Genomic DNA, 17,726 nt, shown 5'->3' with positions numbered 1-17,726 from the left:
GAGGCCTAAAAGCCTGCATGCTCATGTGACAGCATTCGTAAAGTTGCAGTAAATCCGGATGAAAGTGTTAAAGCGATAGCGAACGGTAAGATGGAGCATTAGTGTGAGGGCATCCCAGATGTTGTGGGGGAGATAAAGATTTTGTAATTCCCAGAGCTGCAAAAGGGGATGTGATCATCCAACACAGCAACGACTGTAAAAACCGTCGGGGAAGATTCAGCTTCCCAGGAGCAAAGAGAGATGTTTTTAAGGTGTTTGCTTTAAATAATCAGTTTTCTCCCGGAGAAATGATCTCAGAAAAGACAAATCAAACAAAGGCTTGATGAGAAATACCACCGATCATGAATGATGTATGAGGAGTCGAGTACATTTAACAGAAACGAGGGCTGAAGGCTGAATTCACTCATCCACGGTTGTAGAAGGATGATGGAAAAGAACACAAATATATATACATATATATTTATTATACGCACAATATGAACTTTCAATGAAAATACAGCGTCCTTCAGTTCGGGTTCAACCATAAAAGTCACCGTCAAACATCGGGTTGAACTCCTGCATATCATTACATTCATAAGTGCATTTATTATATGGTGACTGTCATTGGGCTCGACACACTAAAAGGAAAACTGCATTATATGAAAATCCAATAGAGTCCAGAGCTGACCTCCTGGCCAGCTGCCATTTCTCTAATTCATCGCCGTCTCTCATTCAGTCCGAAGATAAATGAGCATCTACAACATCAGATAATGAAGCTGAACCTTCAGATCCAAACAAAGTTAAACAACGATTCATTTTATTTAGCAGGCCGGGTTCTTACACCACCGTGGCTCTATTCTAATGTCATTTAAAAGAAATTATTTAGCTGGAATCTCTGCTTTCTTGGAGCGTTTTAAGCACCCAGTCGTTCCTGCTGAAAATGGTGTTTTGGATTTGGATCATTTTTTAGGTCATATTTTTGAGTTTTATTAAGATCTACAAGATATCTACGTCGTGTTTCGATCTGTTTCGCTATCCAATAAAGCCAAAATACCAAAAACAGAAACACAGAAACAAAACAAAGTTGCTAAATTTGAAATTCAGAGCTTTAACAGAGCAGGAATAACAGGGTTTTTTGTAGCCCCGCCCCTTGCGCCCTTTTGCATTGGAGTTTGGATTTGAAGTTTAATTTAAAGACGTTGTTCAGCAAGACGATGTTCATATGTGTTTTGATTTACGAAGGGTGAAGGCAGTCGGTCAGAATTAAAAAACGAATGTCGTGATATAAACAAAATACGTTGCCTGATCGCGACTAATGATGAGACTGTGAAGGCCTGAGCCCCGTTAGCAACCGCTTGAAAATTCACCAGAGGAATATTTACCGACGTATTTTAATCACAGAACAGCTAAATGCTGTTAGCATCGTTAGCTGCTAGCCGCAGCCGTTGCCATGGCGATGTCATGGGGGGGCACACAGAGCACCTTTAACCCTTGAACAGAACTAGCTTCATTATTAGACTTTTCATCCCCCCATGATACCTTTTTCTTCATTTTATGAGACGTATACAGGGAAATAAAAGAAGAGTACTTCAATTTGCCATGTATGGTTGTACTTAAATATATTTTGATGAGTATATTTTATCAGGTGTATTACATGGGCTAAAATACCCGATATAAATATACCCCGAGGGTTAAGCCACCGTGTTTGCAACACAATGCAGCGGATGCTAATCCGCATGCTGAAGCTGCCTCTTAGACCTTGTAAACATAAAACCTAAGGTCATGTGTTCTGATCTTATTTGGATTCAACGCGGCGCATCAGGTCGCTTCCACTCAACATCACCTCCGATGCGGAGCGAGAGCTTCACATTAGATTCTCAGCAGCGCGGCCGAAAGCTGAAGATCCATAGCTCCGCGCTCGCCAAAAGGTCACGGACCAACTTTGTTAGTTCAGACGAGTTCCAGCCCGCAGAAACCCACGTATTATTCCCCCCGCGTCGGATATGGACTTAGACCTTCCCCGCGCCACAAAATCATTTTGCTAATGGAATGCACCGAATGCTTTCTGAACAGCTTGGGAAAAAGAGAAAAAAAGAGCAAACGTTATTTCATAGGGAGCAGCAGATAATCCATTTTGCCAACGCAGACCTGAGAGAGCACCCACTTATGCTATCAGGAGCACCGGAGACACTCTAATCCATAATCCACTCCTCATTTGTGATTGCTTACATCAGGAAATTGCTTGCATCATACGTCCAGACCTTGAATAATAAGAAAGTCTAAAATAAGCGGGCTCGGCTGCAGAGCCGACCTGGTTTTGTGTGCAGCGGCGGTGCCGGCCATAATAGAGAGCTTATGCGTTTCAACACATTCCCATATGGGAAGTGGCAGCAGTTGTGTGGTTTGTCTCCATGTGGATGACAAATAGCAGCACAGACCTGGACGGCGTGCTCCTCAGTGTAATTACTATTGCAGGAGTTCACGAGCCGTCATGCTTTAGTACTTCAACGACATCCGTTATCAAATGTGAAAAACGGAAAGGTCAAATAAAAAGAATGATGCTTCTGGAAGCTGCCGTGTGCTTTCTGACATCCGAGGAGATATAATAGCTAAACATTCCTCATGTGGACAAAAAAACACAATGTTGAACGTTGCACATTTGTGTCAGCAGCGAGAAGAAGGCGAGAATAAAAAATGTCTGATATATCGCAAAGTAGACGTGATGATGAAACGGGGCGTCGGCCTCTCCTCCATCAGAAATGCTTATTTAATCCACGTCGGCGGTTTCATCATCAAGGGTTTGGCTGCGTGCCTTCGTTTGACCTTATTTCCTGTCCGTGTTAGCCATTTAAAACTTTTGTCCAAATTACGCAACAGCGTTTTTTTATCGGGCGATTAATTCACGCATTAATATGTTTCGTCCAAACCAGTGTTTTTTAATCATGAATACTTTCAGACAACTTAAGACTGGAATATTATTATACGGTGAAAAAGTGACAACCAATGAATGTGCACAAACCAGACCCACTCCTTCCGCTTTTACATTTCACAATAAAAGCTGTAAGCATAAATAATGAGTATTTTTCGCATTTTTGCATCGTTTAATTACTTGTCACACCTCCAGAGTGACAATACTACTGGTTTTTTTTATATAATGTGTTTATAGAGCATAGAGTCCTCTATATACACTCAACAAAAATATAAACGCAACACTTTTGTTTTTGCTCCCATTTTTCATGAGATGGACTTAAAGATCTAAAATTCTTTCCAGATACACAATATTACCATTTCTCTCAAACATTGTTCACAAATCAGTCTAAATGTGTGATAGTGAGCACTTCTGCTTTGCTGAGATAATCCATCCCACCTCACAGGTGTGCCACATCAAGATGCTGATCTGACATCATGATTAGTGCACAGGTGTGCCTTAGACTGTCCACAATAAAAGGCCACCCTGACTTGGCATTTTTTTGCTTTATTGGGGGTCTGGGGACTCAGAACCAGTCAGTATCTGGTGTGACCACCATTTGCCTCATGCAGTGCAACACATCTTCTTCGCATAGAGTTTATCAGATTGTCAATTGTGGCCTGTGGAATGTTGGTCCACTCCTCTTCAATGGCTGTGCGAAGTTGCTGGATATTAGTGGGAACTGGTACACGCTGTCGTATACGCCGGTCAAGCACATCCCAAACATGCTCAATGGGTGACATGTCCGGTGAGTATGCTGGCCATGCAAGAACTGGGACATTTTCAGCTTCCAAGAATTGTGTACAGATCCTTGCAACATGGGGCCATGCATTATCTTGCTGAAACATGAGGTGATGTTCATGGATGTATGGCACAACAATGGGCCTCAGGATCTCATCACGGTATCTCTGTGCATTCAAAATGCCATCAATAAAATGCAGCTGTGTTCTTCGTCCATAACAGATGCCTGCCCATACCATAACCCCACCACCACCATGGGCCACTCGATCCACAACATTGACATCAGCAAAGCGCTTACCCACACGACGCCACACACGCTGTCTGCCATCTGCCCTGAACAATGTAAACCGAGATTCATCCGTGAAGAGAACACCTCTCCAACGTGCCAGACGCCATCGAATGTGAGCATTTGCCCACTCAAGTCTGTTACGGCGACGAGCTGGAGTCAGGTCAAGACCCCGATGAGGACGACGAGCATGCAGTTGAGCTTCCCTGAGACGGTTTCTGACAGTTTGTGCAGAAATTGTTTGGTTATGTAAGAATCGATTCCGATTCTTTGAGGTGCAGGTCAACAGGTCCAGTGTTGCCACAGTTACTTTGAAAAGTAGTACTCTTGACTTCACTTAACTTAAATAATTGTTTGCATATTGTAATGGCAGTAACATCATGAATGAACATTTTATGAATATTGAACCGGCATTAGAGCAGCAAGGATTGGTTTTATGAAACAAATGAGCACAGTCCTAAAGTATGAGCGGCGTGATGACGAAGGGAGGGGGCGGGGCCAGCAAGCTGCGAGACATTTCTCCACGAAACACTCAAGAGACTGAAGAGAGACTCCGCTCGCATTTCAGCACAGACTGAGTTAGCAGGAGCTCCGTGAAATCGAGAACTCGTCTTGTTTATTCACACGCTGCACCTTTTCACCGTCACCGGGCGGGACCTGCTCTTTTAATGTGGTTGTGCCATGCTGTGACTCTAAATGTTTTTTCCAGTTTGACGTTGTATTCTTGAAAGTAGACAACACTTTGTTGTTAACACAGAGTGTACAACGAACCTTTATGTTGCCATCTTTTGCTGAGATGAAGTCGAAATAATGCTTGTATTTCCAGCTGGAAAATGCGTATCTCTCCCCCTCCATTGTTTACGTTTCTGCCGGTATAGCCGACTACACGCGGCCGTCCGTGAAGGTGTCGGCTAACATACGTCACCCCCCGAGACGCACAAAGAAAGCAGATCTTTTTTTTTACTGACAAAAATAGTAACGCGCCGTGTATTTGGATAAGTAACTTTAATCTGACTACTGGTTTGGCAATAGTAGCGCGTTAGACTACTCGTTACTGATCGTTCTATCGCGGAGTCTCCGCACGCCGGGCGGAGTAATACAAACAAACTAGTGCGAGCGGAGTAAAACAAACAAACTAGTGCGGACGTTTAAGAACCAAAAAAAAAAGAATCACAATTCCAACAGCTTCTTAACGGTTCCGGAACCGGAGGTTAGGAACCGGTTCCTATTTGGAACCGGATCTCGATGCCCAACCCTAGTTGGATGTACTGCCATATTCTCTGAAACGCCTTTGGAGACGGCTTATGGTGGAGAAATGAACATTCAATGCACGAGCAACAGATCTGGTTGACATTCCTGCTGTCAGCATGCCAATTGCACGCTCCCTCAATGCTTGTGGCATCTGTGGCATTTTGCTGTGAGACAAAACTGCACATTTCAGAGTGGCCTTTTATTGTGGGCAGTATAAGGTACACCTGTGCACTAATCATGATGTCAGATCAGCATCTTGATGTGGCACACCTGTGAGGTGGGATGGATTATCTCAGCAAAGCAGAAGTGCTCACTATCACACATTTAGACAGATTTGTGAACAATGTTTGAGAGAAATGGTAATATTGTGTATCTGGAATGAATTTTAGATCTTTAAGTCCATCTCATGAAAAATGGGAGCAAAAACAAAAGTGTTGCGTTTATATTTTTGTTGAGTGTAATAGAGCAGCAGACAATATTTATATAAAAAACACGTAGGTTACGAATAGTTTTATCTATAAAATAGCCTACTCAACAATATTCAGGCTACATGGACACAAAACGTAGCAGATTAGCACCAAAAGCTCTCATTGGAAATATTTAAAGGTTGTGCTTGAAATATGTCTGAAATGATTCATTGATGGTCCAAAAAGTTGCCAATTAAGAATCGGTCCAGAGCTGAGGCTTTTCTTATTGATAAAAACAGAGTTAACTTAAAGGTGAGGTTTCAGAGCATTATCTGCTATGTAAAGCTGGAGTGATGTCTATATCCAGCCATGCATGCTGCATCATAATTACACTCATAATGCTTTTAAATAACAAAATAATGAATTGGAAATTAAATGACTTAATTAGCGGAGCTTCATTACCCAGAGTCGACCGAGGGGAAACGCTGTGATCTGAAGTTCACACTGAGCACCTTTAAGTTGTACAGTTACAACCTGAGAATCTGGGAAAACTTCATACAACAACTCAGTCATTCATTCAACTTTTTTTAATTTCAGGTAGCTGCAGATCTACTCGTTATGTTGCTATAAGTGAAGAATTTGGTTCTTCCCATGTTTCCCCGTCTGCATCCGGTGAAAAATCTTGAAAAATAAAGATGGGATGATATAGATCCAATCATACGTGCATTACATCACATTTACAGAGGCCAAAAACATGTTGCTGAATGAAAGGATAAGCAAAGAACATAGTCTCCATCCATCCATTGTCTACTGCTGGGGGGGGGTTGCTGGTTGCTGGAGCCGATCCCAGCTGACTTTGGGCGAAGGCAGGGCACACCCTGGACAGGTCGCCAGTCTATCACAGGGCCGGAGAACAGTGCTTTTTTTTTTAATAATGTGCTACTCCACTGTCTTAACCTATGACCCTCCTGTCCTCCCTCTGGTCTAGGTGGCCCAGGTCCCGGTGGAGGCCTGTGAGCAGCACGGTACATGTGCCGAGTGTCTGAGCTCCGGTGACCCCCACTGTGGCTGGTGTGTCCTGTATAACACGTGAGTCTGCGCGCGCGCGCACACACACACACACACACACACACACACACACACACACACACACACACACACACACACACACACACACACACACTTTATCATCACAGCCGAGGGATTAAAACCACAACATTACTGTTTGGCCCCGAAACAGCTCGTAGAAAGCTATAAATAAGGCTGGAGCACGTGGTCATGTGATTTGTGCAGTTAATATAACGGAGTAATATTGTGCTCCCTGGAGTTCACGATTATTAACAGCCGGCGGGAACCAGGAAGTGCTTGTTGTGCGACAGTGTGATCCCTCTGAAATATGGCCATTCAGGACAGCAGAAACCACAGATTTATATTTTCTTGAGGACATCGAGGAGGGATTAGTCCATCGCAGCGGAAGAGGGGGGTACAAACCCCACCTCTACACACCCGCGGAACATTTTTTTGGAACCTGACGGAGCGAGCTTATCTCTTCCGTCTTAATTATCTGACCCCAGGTTAGCTTGCATAATACGTCGATTTGGAGCAAAGGGGATTGGGGGAGATTAAAAACTGTGTTTCTGAACCAGCCTGCGGTGTTTGAAGCTGACCTCAGCTTGGGGATTTAGCACTCATCATATGACATCTTACGTTTTTGGCGAAGCAATATCTTGATGATGATCAGCATTATTTAAATTGCAAGCAAGCTCTCACGTTGGCGGTGGAGTGAGCAGAGAGAAAAAAACAGGTTTTAACCCAAATTACCTCATTAAAGTTTTTTTTCTTCTCTCAGAGTGTTGACTTTGTCTGTGAGTCCCATTACGCTGTTTATTTAAATGAATGCCTTACACTTATCAGTGAACAGATAGGCTGCTGTTCCCTGGAGGAACCCAAAGTGAATCATGATCCCTCACATTGCACACTGAGGCTGCTTTATTTTTCTGTCTATTGAATCCTGATTGGGCTCTTTTTTTCCTCGCCTCTGAATGACTCTCACAGAGTGTCACGCAGACCTCTTTCAGGACCTTACTTTCCCTGCCGGTGCACCAAATCACCTATCTGACAGACTGGAGGGGAGGGAGGGAGGGAGGGGGTCCTGCAGAACAGCCACAAAGCCTGACACAAAAAAGGGAACAAATGGCTCCATCAGACAAAAACACGGCGGATAAAAGAAGCAAAATAAAAGACAGTCTGAGATGAAAGGTGTCTGGGTTTTTTTCTCTGAGGCACTCCAGTTGATGGCCGGTCAGAAAGGTGACAGTCTACACTCCCGTGGCTCCAGTCCGCCGAGGAGGCCAGCAACAGCTGTCGCGGCGCTCCCATTCCACCTTCATACGGTGTCGTAATTACAGCCGAGGCCTCGGTGCTCTTTGAGCCCTCTCAGGAGACGCCGCCCCCTCAGCAGCATCTGAGAGAGTATTACGCACCATCTCCCCTCACTGTGCACATTACACATTTAAAAAGGAGATGATGGTGTAAACCAAAACACTCTGGAGTGTTACACAGCGATTTAACTCCACAGCTGAGAGACTCTTGTTCTTTTTAATGCCTGTCACAAGCTGCTGCCTGCAGAGAGAGAGCGCTGACGCTTTCAGAGAAATATCCATCAATACATGAACAACAAAGCTGGATAAATTAAAGTTTTAGAAATCATTTCTGCCAAAACGTTTAAATGTACTTTCACTTCACACTTTCGCAATCTGAAATTATTATATTCAGGTCAAGTAAAGAAAAAAAAACATTAAATAGCGTTAGAAATCATATTAAACTGACAGAGGAAATATATTCTGTCTATATGTGGATGTTAAAGGAATTTTCCTTTTGTGTTGATTTTGGCGGCCCCTGTGGTCAAAAGCAGTAGTGTCTCCGAGCACCAGAGTCCCTCTAATTTTACTCACAGTAACTTTAATAGGTACAATGATTACTGTGTTGACAATCTCGATTCAGCATCTGCATGCTAACAGTTGCTTAAATGCAGCTGAGACTGATGCGAACAACATTCGTTCTGTGGGAATTTGTATAAAATTTGAACAAATTTGTATTTTGGCTTGATGATGGCGTGAGATGAAAAGTCAAGATTAGAATTCATCCAGACACTGTATTAACTTTCATGACATCCATCCAAGAGACATTTTTTTACATAAAACTACAAAAGTGAACCTTATGGTGGCACCGGATCAGGCAACTCATCCGGTATCCGTTGAGACCATATAGAGCAGACATGACCCCCCTAAAATAAGTGTGCTGGCCAAAATCTATCACTAAACTTTCTGCACCAATTCTACGTATTTAAATCAGGTGACCCCTCTCGCTCCACAGGTGCTCGCGGAGGGATCGCTGTCTGCGGGCGGACGAGCCCTTCCGATTCGCCACCGACATTGACCGCTGCGTGAAGGTCATCGCTCACCCGGACAGCATCGCCGTGTCAGCACACAGCGTCCCTGTGAGTCTGCATAGCATCACACCAATCAGCGCTCTGTCACTCCACTCACAATGTTTATGAGCAATCGCCGAGAGTAGCCTTGTCCACGAACGGTAAGTATAGTAGAGAGGGAGGGAGGGGTGGATCTCCAGCCACTCTATTAACTCGCCTCAGATACATGGAGAGTGTAGGAGCTGAGCTTCTGGGTCTGCATCTGCCCAAAGGTTGATCACATTACCTTAAAGCTTCATTCGGATGTTTTTGCACAGTAGCAGAGGAGGATTTCTTCAGGGAAATACATTTAAGAAACACACTTCTTTTGCTTTCTTGTCAAGAGTTACATGATAAATAGCGCTCCGTGTATCGGGTTTGGTTAAATATGGCCTGTTAGCTTAGTTTAGCACAATCAAACAAGAGGAAGCTGATACCATTGCTTTCTGTCCCCAGGCAACAAACCCTGCTCACCAGCACCACTTAAACGCACTCATTATGCATTTGCAGTATTTTGCACTTTGTATCTGTTATATATCAGCTACGAGTTAACTTAGAAACTGGGCGTGCTTTAAGCTTGTTCTTGTGAAATCCTTACTGTACTGATAGCGATATAGTCTTGCACTTTCTTCCAACCAATGTACTTATTGTATGTCGCTTTGGATAAAAGCTTCTGCTAAATGCCCCGAAATGTAAATGCAATTAACATCTGATATCTTGTTTGTTTAATTTTTTTTAATGTTCACTCTTTGTACGGAAAAACAAACTAGATTTAATGTGTTCATTGGTGACTTAAGAGGTGCATTTTTTTGTTACAACCGTTCCTCCCCGAAATCACTCACTACGCATTACATAGTTGAGTAATGCTGTCGGAATGTAAAGCGAACATCATTTCAACCTTCTCGACCTCTGACCTTCCTACTGCTGAAGTTGCCCGGCTATTACGTCTTCCAGCTCCTAAATATTGCAGGCCAAAAAACGGTTACGCTCACATTAAATCTCTCGCCCTCTGCTTTTCTTTTCAAGCTCCTGCTGGAGGTGAATAATGTTCCCGACCTGTCGGCTGGCATCGCCTGCTCCTTCGGCCAGCAGGCCCAAGTGGAGGGTCACGTCAACGGGAACCGGGTCATGTGTCTCTCGCCGGCTGGCAAGGAGGTCCCTCAGATACCCGAAGGGCAAGGTGAGCTCGGACAAACGAGATGCTGATTCAAAATATTCCAAAAGCTGCCTTTTCTTGCATTTCTTGTTTATCCGAGGAGTTTGATGAAGACGAAGCAGCGGTAGAAATTTTCTCAGTAATCCTTCAATTGAAGGGTATGACTGAAGGTTTTCTCACGACAATAGCAATCTGCCCTCGCAGAGACGCCAGGTGGCTCTTTACAGACGTCTGATAAAAGTATTCACTTGTTTTTATGAAAATTCATTTTGACCTCCTCTTGTTTTCATTATTTTACCCTCTCCTTTTCATCTCTCTCTCTCTTATTGCATATTTTTTAATTCCACTCTCTCTCCCTCAGACTGGGCCGGCGTCGAGCTTCGTCTGAACTCAAAGGAGACGGGTCAAATGGTCGCCAGCACGGAGGTGAAGTTCTACAACTGCAGCACCCATCAAACGTGAGTCCGGCCGCCCCTCCCCCCTCCTCCCCTCCCTCCCTCCCCCAACTTTGATTTAGCCAACTGATCGGAGAGAGCTCTACTTCATTTAGGGCAATGATGTAACGACACCACTTGAGATCGGCCGGTTAGATTAAGCTCTCAATTTATCCGTCAAGTTTCATTCAAATCAACACGATGCATTTGCCACGGCTTGTTTACTTAGACTCTGCTCATACTGGCAGTTTGTCGGCTGATTACTCACAGCTTTAAAGGCAAACAACTACAGTTTTTCTGTCCGCTACTCTGAAATCTTAATTTGTTTATTTGTTACCTGAAGAATCTATGCTATTTCTAATGCAAGAACTTAATCTGGAAAGCTCACAGCAGCTTTACTGTGAGTGTTGCTGGAGGCCAGCAGCCCCCGAGGATCTTTGAATTTGCACTATTGTTTTACTTTTTATTTATTTGTCACAGCTGCCTTTTAAAATGGCTCTGTTTTGTATTATTTATCTATTTTTTTTACTTTGATTTTTTACATTGTCTGGCATTCACAGCAAACAAAGTATTTAATTGTACATGGAAACATGTTTCTTTAGAGTGTATATAATAACAAATACTAAAAAAACGAATAAAACAAATCTTTGAATAGATAAGTACTCACACGCCCCCTTTCTGATTTTATCACAGAATTGCTTTTTGTTGACACATTTCAGATTTTTAGAGGGCTAGATACAATTATATCAATTAAAGAGGACTTTATTTAAAAATCATCTGTTTTCCCGTTTGACTTTGAGCCATTATGCTCGTGTCAACTATTTGACGAGTAGCAATTACAAAAACGCTGCTCCACAAATGGTGGATCTTATTAGGACGGATGCCAGTTAGCAGCATTTGCCGGATTAAAAAAAAGAGTTTTCAGAAAGGCCAAGTCATACAATGTTGAATGAGTTTCATCATCATGACATTTTTTACTTATTTTCTGGAACAGGATGTGAGAATAAATAAAATTTCCTCCTTTTTTAAAAAAGTTTTTTTCTATTACTGAGATTTGAACTGACAGCCTCTCGTGCACACTTCACTAATCTTTCAGCTCGACGTGACTTATACTGAACCGTCGGTGCAGAAAAGCTGCCATAAGGGGATATACCATACCATAAGGGGATATACCTTATCATAAGGGAATATACCTTACCATAAGGGGATATACCGTACCATAAGGGGATATACCGTACCATAAGGGAATATACCATACCATAAGGGGATAGATCGTACCATAAGGGGATATACCATACCACAAGGGAATATACCGTACCATAAGGGAATATACAGTACCATAAGGGGATGGACCGTATAAGGGGATATACCATACCACAAGGGAATATACCGTACCATAAGGGAATATACCGTACCATAAGGGGATAGATCGTACCATAAGGGGATATACCATACCACAAGGGAATATACCGTACCATAAGGGAATATACCGTACCATAAGGGAATATACCGTACCATAAGGGGATAGATCGTACCATAAGGGGATATACCATACCACAAGGGAATATACCGTACCACAAGGGAATATACCGTACCATAAGGGGATATACCGTACCATAAGGGGATATACCATACCACAAGGGAATATACCGTACCACAAGGGAATATACCGTACCATAAGGGGATATACCGTACCATAAGGGGATATACCATACCACAAGGGAATATACCGTACCATAAGGGAATATACCGTACCATAAGGGGATAGATCGTACCATAAGGGGATATACCATACCACAAGGGAATATACCGTACCATAAGGGAATATACCGTACCATAAGGGAATATACCGTACCATAAGGGGATATACCGTACCATAAGGGGATATACCATACCACAAGGGAATATACCGTACCACAAGGGAATATACCGTACCATAAGGGGATATACCGTACCATAAGGGGATATACCATACCACAAGGGAATATACCGTACCATAAGGGGATATACCGTACCACAAGGGAATATACCGTACCATAAGGGGATATACCGTACCATAAGGGAATATACCGTACCATAAGGGGATATACCGTACCATAAGGGAATATACCGTACCATAAGGGGATATACCATACCACAAGGGAATATACCGTACCATAAGGGAATATACCGTACCATAAGGGGATATACCGTACCACAAGGGAATATACCGTACCATAAGGGAATATACCGTACCATAAGGGGATATACCGTACCATAAGGGGATATACCGTGCATAAGGGGATATACCATACCATAAGGGAATATACCGTACCATAAGGGGATATACCATAAGTCCAGTCTGGGAGGGGGATGTATGATTGATGGTGTATTCATCCGTTGAAATTAGCTCACTGTGGATACACGCATGCCACCTATTCAAAATGTTCCTATTACAACCATATTAAGCCATTAGAGAGATCACCCCCCCCCCCACCAATACGGCCTCCATTAGCTACCGACTGACCCTTTGAACTTCCGTGATTAATATTTCAAACCAAACACACTCCTAACGCAGCACCTCTTCCCTCTACACACACACACACACACACACTGCCACGATCACCCCGGCATCACCTCGCCCTCCATAATTAATTATCCAGTGTTTGCAGCTCCCTGCCCGTCCGCTTCTATTAATACCCCCCCCACACACGTTTTTATGTCCATACTGGCCCCAGGCAGCTAATTAATAGCCAAATTTAACGGTTCTGCACTACATTTATTGGCGTTTGTAGCTCGCTATGAGCAGCAGGGTTGGGGTTCTCGTGGTTTTAGAGTTTCTCATCTTAATGCACGACCAAATTTTGACTTTGAGTGTGGTTTTTCTGTTTTAAACACAGTGTTGCCTGTGTTGCCCCCCCATAGGAAACAAAGACATGTTCATTTTTCAGCTCTCCAAATTGCTCCCTTTGATATATCGACAGCTGTGCAGCACCACCCACCTCTGTTCTCCTCCCCTCTCAGACCTCCACCCAACGCTGCACCACTATCAGCTCCCTGTTTGCTCAACAGAATGGAATCAAATCTAACCGTCTAACAGGGTTGTTTTCAGCACCGCTCTAATCCACGGGATGACCGTTGGCTGCAGTTCAAGTCTGAGACAAATCGGCATCTAAATATCAGATTAACACTTTTTAGTCTACGAGTTAGATGGAATTCAGTGCATTCAAACATCTGAAACATAAAGCAAACGTCTGCAAAAAAAAGCCTCAAATTAATTATGAAATGAAAAGATGCTGTACATCTATTTTATATAACACAGTCTCATTTTAATTTTTAACTGCTTGGAGTACTTTAAGTGACAGGGACTCTCCTGCCAAAACTTCATACGCTCATTTATTATTTATTATTGTCATCCAAGACAAAACCATTCATTGCTGTCTGTGTGGAAAGTGGAGACTTCAGATTGTTCAATAAAACACAATGACGTGACGAATTAAGCAGAAAGCTATAATCCTTCATCAGTCTGCTCTTTTCAATCCTGTTTACATCATATGTAAACGGCTAAACGCTGCGTAGTGATGCGTCCGCTTCATCCCGCAGGTGTCTGTCCTGTGTAAACAGCACTTTCCGCTGCCACTGGTGTAAATACCGCAACCTTTGCACCCACGACCCCAGCAGCTGTTCCTTCCAGGAGGGCCGAGTCAACGCCTCAGAGGTACGTTAGCATCGACTGGAGAGAGTTATACGTTCATTAGCTGATATAAGACAGGCGTTTACCTCAAAACATCAACCTGATGGTGGCCCGAGAGCAAATGTCAGAGGCTCACCAAAGTCTTCTTTGTGTTGGAACTATGAATAATGCTACAAAACCACACTAGTATCAATATCACTCAGATTTAATAAAAAGTGTAACACAGTTTACTGTAGTAGGAAAGCTGGATTTTAAATAAGCAAATTATTAATCCCTCTTCCATTAATCCTTCATGTTTATATAACATACTCATATGTATTTATACTGATTACATGCACAAACAAAACTATTCACATGGACAAATGTATGCAACAGATAGAACCCTACATGCTGTACATGGATGACTGTTAATCTCAGTTATTAAAGTAGTATTTATGTATTATGCATGGCAATATTACGCCTTAACAGCAGGGGAAACGTGAAAGAATGCCTTGACTGTTTCCTCACGTGTCTTTAAATGCCGTTTTCACAGGACTGCCCTCAGCTCCTTCACTCCGGGGAAATCCTCCTCCCGGCCGGCGAGGTCCGACCCATCACCCTGAGAGCCCGCAACCTCCCCCAGCCGCAGTCAGGCCAGCGGGGCTACGAGTGCGTGGTGCATGTGCAGGGCGTCCGCCACCGCGTCACGGCGCTGCGCTTCAACAGCACCAGCGTGCAGTGCCAGAACAGCTCGGTACGACCTCAAACACTCTCACAGCTGTCAAATGAGGCAGGCAGCTCGGTGCTGTGTAGGGTACATGCTGAATACCGCCCGAGGTGTTGAGCAGTGCCGAGGAGAAAGCTCAGGGAAAGCCAGAGAGTGATGACGAAAGATCCCAAGCATTTGACAGAAGGAAAGGGAAAAAGGGGAAATTGGTTGAACGGCTAAAGTGAAAAGGATGAAAACTCATGACTTCAATGAGACCTTCAGCGGCGTACCGACTAACATCTAGGCGAGCGTTAAAAATGTGATGCTCCCCACAGGAAGTCAGAGGTCTACGACGGCGAATTAGGGCCACTATAGAAAAAAAAAATCAGAGAAAATAAGTCGCAAATTTGCCACTTTATAAATTCTCAAATTTGTGAGTTTATTCCGATGCTAACGACCAGCATCTATGCTAGCTAACGTTGCATGAATGTACGTATTTAAGTTTGTAATAAATCATCCCAACGTGTGTCAACGCCTCGTTAAGGTCCTTAGGGTGATGATGTTGATGTTTATTGTTGCTTTTATTCATATGAGGACAAATTGTCATTTTATGGGTGTTTATTGATCGGGACGGTTAAGCTAAGATGCTAGCGGTAGCTTTCACTTGTTGCTATAGCAACAGCACACAACCGGTGTTAGCGGAACCAAGCAACTATATATATATATATATTTACAAACTCATAAATTGCCCACATTTTTCTCTATATTGCCCCCCTCTCTTGGCCGTCGTACAACACTGGGATGAATATAGAGGACTCTTTGTGTTTTTGTCGCACAATGCAAATCACAGGCTAAATTTCAATGCACAGCATATCTCGCTACTCTGACAATGAATGAAAAGGCCATTTTCCTCAGATGTGGATGATCGGCCACCCCAGCCGGGGGTTTGCGTCCCTCCATGTCAAAGAGGAGAGGGGCAGACAGCCATGGCAGAGATGACAGATGGTTAAAAGCCTCGTCTCTCTTCTGCCCTTTCATTCTCTCATTTTCCTCCACTCTTGACTTTTTCTCCCCCCCACCCCCTCCCCTCTATCCTCTATCTCGCGTTGACTTTCTCTCTCTGGAACCACTTACCGCACACTCCCTCACTCCATGTTTCTGCTTTTCAGTACTTGTACGAGGGTGTGAAGATCAGTGACCTGGCGGTGGACCTCTCCATCGTATGGAACGGCAATTTCATCATCGACAATCCCGAGAAGATTAAAGGTGCCTCTGCCATCCATCACTGCCAGGCCAGAGGAGTGTAAAGCACTCAATCCACGGGGGATAGATGGGTCATAGAGACCACTTCAACGTCCCCACCCTGCCAAAAAAAGGGCCTTGAGAGAAAGTTCACAATAGCGAGGGCGTCTTACCAGAAAGCAAAGAATCACTTGTGCGCCTGGAAGGGGGGGGGGGGGGGGTCTTCATATTTACTCTTACTTTCCTCTCCATCATCATGCAAGAAAAAGGGTGTTTGTCAGCTGTCATCGTGGATCGAGCGTTAAATACATCCTTGTTGTCAAGGATACCGGCCATGAATTTAACAGGCCTTGTCATGACGCAGGTAACGGTTACTTTATATGGGCATAAATATCGGCTACTTACAGGAGCGAGGATGTAAGAGACGGACTTCAAAGAAAGGTTTATTGGATTACTTTTTTTCTACACACTGCGAAGAAGGAATTCATTGAATTTAATTGAATTCGGCAGTAAACTGTCCATGGTCGTAGCCAGAGTAAATACCTGGTTTATAAGAATGTGTTGCTTTTATAACCCACGTATAGCAAGGATATTCTGCGAAAAAAAAAAAAAATGTTAGTCTCAACTGACCCCGATGTCCTCCATGTTTTTTCCCACAGTGCACCTCTACAAGTGCAGCGCCCAGCGGGACAGCTGTGGCCTGTGTCTGCGGGCGGACAGGAAGTTCCAGTGCGGCTGGTGCAGCGGCGAGGGCCGGTGCACCATGAAGCAGCACTGCCCTCCCATCTCGCCCTACGCTAGCCGCTGGCTGGATCTGTCTGCCAGGAACGTCAAGTGCACCAACCCCCGCATCACCGAGGTCCGCTTGTTTGTTTGTTTGGGCCGCTGCCGAGTCCGCCAGTCAATTAAGTCATTAGAGGAGAATGTTGCGTATAAAAGAAGCAGCTGTTAGACACGTTCCTCAGTCTGATATGTTCACACTGCGAAGCAACAGCCTCCATTGAGAACGTCTTGCAGCCTGCTGCCGTGTTGCTTGTAGTGTGAAAATCAATATGATGCTGAAATGAAGCTAACGTTATGCTACCGAGATTCACAGTGCATAACATTGCGTACGGTTGACAAACAATACATGTTATTTATTCATGAGCCTGCAGTAGAAAGTCGAATAGCAAACAGGAGGCGAGATGCATATACAGGAAACAAAAAAGGGGAATGAAATTAAATATGATTCTCATAATCAACATGAATAAATATTAAACGTGTGAAGAGGAGGAGAACTAGATCCTCCTCCTCCTCCATTACTCAACTCACTCCAGGTCTCAGATCAGCTGTCGTGACTGGAAGCTTTTATTCCGTTTTAATGTCAACGGAGTTCAGTGAAGTCCCGAGGTCACGTTAACGTGATATCGTTTACCCACAATTCATAGCGACG

At 43.7% G+C, this 17,726-nt stretch overlaps 2 protein-coding genes across 2 annotated transcripts in view; one reads left to right on the top strand and one right to left on the bottom strand.

Moving 5' to 3' along the window:
• The window catches only part of ora1 (olfactory receptor class A related 1), a 140,132-nt gene that overhangs the window by 61,389 nt on the left and 61,017 nt on the right, over positions 1-17,726 (bottom strand). The window lies entirely within an intron of this gene.
• LOC311028550 (plexin-A2-like) overlaps positions 1-17,726 on the top strand; it is a 60,137-nt gene that overhangs the window by 16,117 nt on the left and 26,294 nt on the right. The window contains exons 4-11 of the mRNA XM_084033181.1: positions 6,621-6,721; positions 9,008-9,131; positions 10,128-10,281; positions 10,619-10,715; positions 14,274-14,388; positions 14,897-15,097; positions 16,222-16,318; positions 16,954-17,153. Of these exons, the coding sequence (XP_083889307.1) occupies positions 6,621-6,721; positions 9,008-9,131; positions 10,128-10,281; positions 10,619-10,715; positions 14,274-14,388; positions 14,897-15,097; positions 16,222-16,318; positions 16,954-17,153 (1,089 nt within the window). The remainder of the gene's footprint in view (positions 1-6,620; positions 6,722-9,007; positions 9,132-10,127; positions 10,282-10,618; positions 10,716-14,273; positions 14,389-14,896; positions 15,098-16,221; positions 16,319-16,953; positions 17,154-17,726) is intronic.

The sequence above is a fragment of the Eutrigla gurnardus genome (assembly GCF_963514095.1).
Source record: "Eutrigla gurnardus genome assembly, chromosome: 2".
Classification (NCBI taxonomy): Eukaryota; Metazoa; Chordata; class Actinopteri; order Perciformes; family Triglidae; genus Eutrigla; species Eutrigla gurnardus.
The sequence above is the reverse complement of the archived record's forward strand: the minus strand, read 5'-3'. Positions and strand labels throughout refer to the sequence as shown.